The 6,938-nt window shown below is 41.6% G+C and overlaps 2 protein-coding genes across 2 annotated transcripts in view; one reads left to right on the top strand and one right to left on the bottom strand.

Moving 5' to 3' along the window:
* MUC16 (mucin 16, cell surface associated) overlaps positions 1-1,314 on the top strand; it is a 76,174-nt gene extending 74,860 nt beyond the window's left edge. Inside the window, exon 62 of the mRNA XM_059388942.1 lies at positions 1,150-1,314. Within this exon, the coding sequence (XP_059244925.1) occupies positions 1,150-1,248 (99 nt within the window). The 3' untranslated portion in view covers positions 1,249-1,314. The remainder of the gene's footprint in view (positions 1-1,149) is intronic.
* An 80-nt stretch (positions 1,315-1,394) lies between these two features.
* On the bottom strand, positions 1,395-4,733 carry MBD3L1 (methyl-CpG binding domain protein 3 like 1). Its single transcript, XM_059388930.1, has one exon. The coding sequence runs from the start codon at positions 4,567-4,569 to the stop codon at positions 3,934-3,936; it is 636 nt and encodes a 211-aa protein (XP_059244913.1). The 5' UTR covers positions 4,570-4,733; the 3' UTR covers positions 1,395-3,933.
* Positions 4,734-6,938: the final 2,205 nt, after the last annotated feature.

Raw genomic sequence — 6,938 nt, 5'->3', positions numbered from 1 at the left:
ATGGAGTATGATACCTCCATCAGAAAGGATGAATACCCAACTTTTGTAGCAACATGGACGGGACTAGAAGAGATTATGCTGAGTGAAATCAGTCAAGCAGAGAGAGTCAGTTATCATATGGTTTCACTTATTTGTGGAGCATAACAAACAGCATGGAGGACATGGGGAGATAGGAGAAGGGAGTTGGGGGAAATTGGAAGGGGAGGTGAACCATGAGAGACTATGGACTCTGAAACAAACAATCTGAGGGTTTTGAAGGGGCGGGGGGTGGAAAGTCGGGGTACCAGGTGGTGGGTCTTATAGAGCACGGATTGCATGGAGCACTGGGTGTGGTGCAAAAATAATGAATACTGTTATGCTGAAAATAAATTTAAGAAAAATTATATAAAATTAGAATAGACTAGAATCTATACAAAGACTTGTACACAAATGTTAATAATAACTTTATTTTACCAGCCAAAAACTGGAAACAATCCAGAGGTCCGTCAACAGATGAATGGATCAACAAACCCTGGTCTAGCCCCACAATGGAATACTAATTCAGGAATAAAAAGGAATGAATGACAAATACATGCACTGACATGCATAAATCTCAAAATAATAATGTGGAGTGAAAGAAGCTAGATAACAATGAGTAGATAGTGTATGATCCTGTTTATAAACAAATTACAGAAGACAAGCTAAGCTATAGGGATATCAATCAGATCAGTGGCTCCCTGGGAACGAGAATGTTTTTGCAAATGGCAGGGAAGGAGGAATTACAAAGGAGCAAGAGGACACTTGGGGGGATGACAAGCTTTCCTTTTCTTGATCTTGGTGATGGTTCACAAAGTTATAATCAAAAGTTGTCAAATCATTTGCTTTACATGCAGACAGCTCACTGTACACCAGTTAAACCTTGGTTAAGTAGAGGGTGCCTGTGTGGAGGGAGGGAAGGAGAGGATATGAAGGGGTATCAGAGAAAAGGGTAGAAAAACAGAGTTGAAGGGAAGAGAGAAGAGAAAGAGATAAAAGGACGAGGCATGCCTGAGAGAAAATGAAGTAGAAAAAGGTTGAGACACACACAGAAGGCACCAGGCATCTGTGGCTTTGGCCACCCTCATCCCTGAGGTCCCAGGCCATTCTTACGCCCTCTTCTTGCCCTCACAGGTAACCGTCTGCCGGCGGAAGAAGGAGGGAGGCTACCAGGTTCAGCAGCACAGCCTGGGCTATTACCTGCCTCACCTGGACCTGAGGAAGCTGCAGTGAGAGCTCTGCCTGGGAGCTCCAACAGGAATAACCTCATTGGGATAGGAATAAACCACATTGGTTGGACACAGTCTCTGGGCCCTTCTTGACTTGGCCTCTGACTGGTTCACGGGGGACCAAGATGAAAGGTTTTCCCTTTCACTGACCCCTGAAGGGCAGCTGCAGTTCTGTCTTTTGGCTTCACACCATTTCCTCCCTCAGAGGCATCAGAACTGGCAAGAGACCCAAACATTGTCATCATGTAAAATCAACATTCCACCTCAATCCGAGGTTTCTCTTCCTAGAAACCTTGGAGCATGCCTCCCCTTGGCTCTGTGCCAACCACGACACCCATCTCCGTTCCTCCATATTTCCCCACCCCCAATGTTCTCCTGACACTGTCTCATTCTCGGAAGCTCGGGTTCACCAGGATTTCCAGACCAGTCTGCCTCAGGGGCTCCTCTCCCCTCATGAGTCCTCCAAGATGGGAAATGGTCCAAGAAGGAATGAGTGAGTCAGGAATGACTGTGCAATCAACATTGGGACTTGGAGCCAAAATGACCAGGTATCTGGGAAGCCTCAGTCCCAGAGAAATCTCAAGGCTTGAGAGACATGGTTTCTGCTTTGGATATAAAGTTAAATAACACTCAGTGGGAAAGAAAAAAATCTGAGGAAAAAGCTAGACAGTCTTTCTTTATCTTTCTCTGTGCTGACTCCAACTAGATAGAGCAGGGCTGCCCCCAGCAAGCACCTCCAGATGAGCACGGCGTGAGGCAAGCTGTGCTGTCTGTCCTGCTTTGGATTTGCGGGACTAATTGGCATGATCTCTACACCTTTTGCAGACAACCACAGCTGAAGACACCCAAGGGCAGAGAAGTTGCGGCAATGCCACCCTTTCAAACTTACTTGGTGTGAGAGTCATATCCTCAGTCTTAAACAGTCATTCTCTGAGAGTGCCTTCTCTGGAAATTATAATAATGATAACAAGAGCTATATTATTATTGATGCCTTAATCTCCTAAGCAACATGAGTGGCAACCTTTCCCAGCTGCCCTCACAGTCTCTAGCCTCTGCATGCATTGTCTCAGCTAACATTCACCATCCTTGAGAGCTGCATTACCATTTTATAGCTAATGATACAGAGGCTCAGAGATACTAAATAACCAGGAAGGAAAAAATTTACTAAGAACCTAAGTTAAACACCTCACCACACTATCTATTGAAGAAAAAGGTAAAAACACTTTCTGAAATACGGACAGACTCAACATTGCCCTGCCAGAGGCCTTCAGTGAAAGAACCAGTCAAGGATGTACATCAGGAATCAGAAACGTGAACCCAGAAAAATGTAACAGGAGTGATGAGGGAAAGAAAAAATTCAGTGTATCTAAATCAGAATTAGTCTTCAAACAAGGTATTAAAGCACATTCTAAAACTCCAGATGAGTGCCTCATGGAAGAAAAGAGGATGGAATATTACTCAGCCATCAGAAAGGATGAATAACACAAAGATAATGAATACTGTTATGCTGAAAATAAATAAAAAATAAATTTTAAAAAAAGGATGAATAACCAACTTTTGCATCAACATGGACAGGACTGGAGATTATGCTGAGTGAAATAAGTCAAGCAGAGGAAGTCAATGATCATATGGTTTCACTTACTTTTGGAAGATAAGGAATAGCATGGAGAACAACAGGAGAAGGAAGGGGAAAATGAAGGGGATAAAAATCAGAGGGGGAAATGAATCATGAGAGACTGTGGACTCTGAGAAACAAACCAAGGATTTTAGAGAGTAGGGGTGTGGGGGGATGGGTTGACCAGGTGATGGGTATTAAGGAGAGCGCATATTGCATGGAGCACTGGGTGTTATACGTAAACAATGAATCTTGGAATACTACATCAAAAACTAATGACATACTGTATGGTAACTAACATAACATAGTAAAAAACAATAAAATAAAATAACTCATTTTTAGGTAAGATAGAAATACTACAAATATTATTTTTTAAAAACTCATTCTCAGAAACTGATGAACCCATGAGACAAAAGTTAATGATGAAAAGGCATTAAATAGTACCACAGTTTGCTCAAGCAAATTGACAGTTAAATCCCAATGAGCAATGTGGTTCAGTGATAGATTAATGATGCTGAAAACAGTCTTTTTTGACATCAGGATCCCCAAAATGGCACATCCACTTTTGGGAATCCAATTTCCAACACATAGAGATATTTAAAAAGTGAGAAGTCTGGTATTTCCTTGTACTGAATTCTGAATTAATATGCAACAAAGAACAGAAAAATAGAGACCTACAAACATACATCTTCTTTGAGAACATAAAAAAAAAAATTATGTTGGAATCTTAACACAAACAGAATAGTCCATTTCAACCAGGCATGTTTTTACCCTGACTGTGAAGGCAGAACACTAAATAATGCCATGACTTTGATTACTCTCTGTTGACTTTAAAATGCAAATAACATACAGAGTAAGAGAAGATAACAGTACCTCATGGGAAGGAAAGACCTCCTTTCTCTCCTCACCTGAAACCCAATCGCGCAACTCAAAAAGATCACTGTGTCTATTGTCTATGTCACACAAAATAATTTAATATAAGAAAAGTACCAGTACATTTTTGTACTGGTAAGTACCAGTACAAGTTTTGAGGGCTCAGGAGCATGAAGGCACCATGGACACTGCAAAGAGACCTTAATAAAGTCCCATGCTCCATTTCACCTGCACTAGCTTCTCTTTTTTCTCATGGTGTTTTTCGGGATGTGCTTCTTGGCCCCTCATTTTCTCTGCCTCTCTAGCAAGTCTGTCTACAGCCAGTGCCATGGCCAACCTTTCTCTTGCTGTCTTCACTTTCCTTTCCTGTTTCCTGATATCTTCCTCAGTCACCAGAAATTGTTTTCCCAGAAGCTGTGGGATACCCAGACCAGCTCCTGGAATCACCTTTACCAAATCTGAAGACCCAGCAGGGGTGGGCATGGGGCTGGGGTTCAGACCACCTACAAGAACACCTGGCAGATATTCACCTGAGCACCTAGGCACAAGTTTTTGCAAGGCTTTGGCAAGATCCAAAGTGCTTAAGAGTTCCCCTGCACTGCTACAGGCCTGGAGACCTTGCAACCTCTTCTGCCAGCACATCTGCTGGGGCTGGTCCAGGGTTTCCTCCCAGTGATGGCATCTGACCTCATTGCCAGGATAGGGTGTGATTCTGGTTACTGGCCTCTTGAATATGTAACTGGACATCCTCAAAGGGATTGAGACACTTAAACAAGACTTTGGTTTGGATTGGTTTCCACAATCCTGCTGCTTCCTCTGTGGAGTCTTGACCATCATTCTTTTCCTTTTACCCTATAAAAATAAATCATGAGATTGGTTTAAAATCCTGAGATTGGCCTGAGATTGGTTTAAAATGTTTTAAAAGACTGCCTTCTTAGGAACACCGTACTGGTTATCTTGTACTTCTACCTTCCTTCTCTACTTCTGGGGATAGATCTGACCTGTGTCCTAGAAATATCATCAAATAGATTTGGGTGAAAACCAGAAAATTCAAGGTCAAAATTCAGGACCTACCCCAGATCATTTCCCCTTCACCATCTTTTTGTTGTTGTTGTTGTTGTTGTTAAAGATTTTATTTATTTATTTGACAGATGGAGATCACAAGTAGGCAGAGAGGCAAGCAGAGGGATGGAAGAAACAGGCTCCCTGCTGAGCAGAGAACCTAATGCGGGGCTTGATCCCAGGACCCTGAGATCATGACATGAGCTGAAGGCAGAGGCTTTAACCCACAGAGCCACAAGATCCTCTCTTTTATGATATATTCTCACTTGTCCTTGTCACTCTCAACCATACAATTCCTGTTCTTCGCCCCCACCCCTAGATCCACAGTGCCCAGTGTTTTTTCTAAATCTCCAGCCCCACAAACCATCTGTGTTAGGTGACTATTCATTTGGTCTACCTGTTGACCACTTGTTCAGAGCTTAAACCAATAGTATAATTATCATCTGCTCCACTCTTAGCAAGTCACTCCCATATCCCAGACATTCACATCAACCAACAATGTCATGGTCAAAAATAAATAATTCAGAAAACATATTCACCTACTACAAATTCCTGATTTTCAGTTTTCACTCAAAAAATACAATATGCAATGTTGTATACTTCTACAATAATTACCTTACACAATGTTACCTGTCCCTCAAGATTGGAAGTGATGCCAGATCATCATATCCTCACCTTTCTTTCCTATTCCTATCAATCCTGGATTCCATGGTCTATGATCTCAATAATTCCCTTGGGATAATCAAGAATTCCTTAACACGTATCGTATCTGCCTTGTAAAATTTCAAATCTGGAAGACCCTGGTTGTCCACCATGCCATAGCTATTGCTAGTCTTAGGATAACTGCTGAGGAGAGCACACATACTTTGGTAATCACTATAAATCCAGAATCAACTGCTTCCACTGCAAAGCATCCATAATGCCTGGAATTTTACTCTATTTTTTATTTGTCAGCATATTTACTCCTTGGCTTTTCACAAAACTTGTTTCAAACATTCCCTACTTTTCTTTTTACCTTATACATATCCAAGTTCCCCTAACTTGCCTGATATTTCACAGAGAAATGGCTCTTTCTACTCCTTCCCTTTCATTGTGAGTCATGGAGAAAAGATCATCTCCATCCTGTGCTTCTGGGGCCTCATCTTCAAGCACCTCCTCAGACCACCCGACTCTTCCATCTGCCCTCACCATTCTGTGGGTTCTTCCCTGTTAAGGTCACAATGACTCCTTTGTTACTAGACCCAGGAGGAACTTTTCAGTATTCACATGACAAGATCTTTAAGTTGAAAACTTCTATACAATCTAAATACAAAGCAGATACATCCGACAAGATTCAGCTTAAAAATGAGACTGTGTTATAAATGGAAAATGCTGAATTTCCGATATTCAGCACACATGAAAAACATAAACTATCTCTATTAATTTTTTTAAAGATTTATTTATTTATTTATTTAACAGATAGAGATCACAGGTAGGCAGAGAGAGAGAGAGAGAAAGCAAGTTCCCTGCTGAGCAGAGAGCCGGATGCAGGGCTCCATCCCAGGACCCTGGGACCATGACCTGAGCTGAAGGCAGAGGCTTTAACCCACTGAGCCACCCAGGCACCCCTCTATTAATTTTTACATTGATTGCAAGCACAGGTAAAAATATCGTGGTTATAATTTTTTTAAATATGCTATTAAAATTCATTTCACACCTTTTTTAAACCTTTTTAAAGGTGGCTACTAAATTTAAACCCACTGAGCCACCCAGACGCCCCGGTGGCTACTAAATTTTAAAAAGAATCCATGTTGTAGAGTGCTTAGTGGTCTATTGACAGCACTGATTCGTGTATAAAAATAAAGCCCAGAGCAAAATGTCTGGGGAAATTCTCCCAAGGAGAAGAGTCTACTTCACCACCACAGCAGATTCAGCACACACACACACTCAAGTACACATCATCCCAGAGTACCACCATTACTTCTCAAATGCCATGAGGTCCCACTCCCACAGAGTCCAAACTAGATTTGATCTCAAGAGAGAATTCGGAAGTCCATAAAATTTACCAGTTAGAAAAAGCCAAACCAGAGATTATGCATCAAGATTCTTTTGTGAATCTATGGAAAGAACCTAGATGTCCATCAACAGATGAATGGATCAAGAAG

The sequence above is a fragment of the Mustela nigripes genome, chromosome 2 (genome assembly GCF_022355385.1).
Source record: "Mustela nigripes isolate SB6536 chromosome 2, MUSNIG.SB6536, whole genome shotgun sequence".
Lineage (NCBI taxonomy): Eukaryota > Metazoa > Chordata > Mammalia > Carnivora > Mustelidae > Mustela > Mustela nigripes.
Note: the sequence above shows the minus strand (reverse complement) of the source record. Positions and strands in the feature narration are given on the sequence as shown.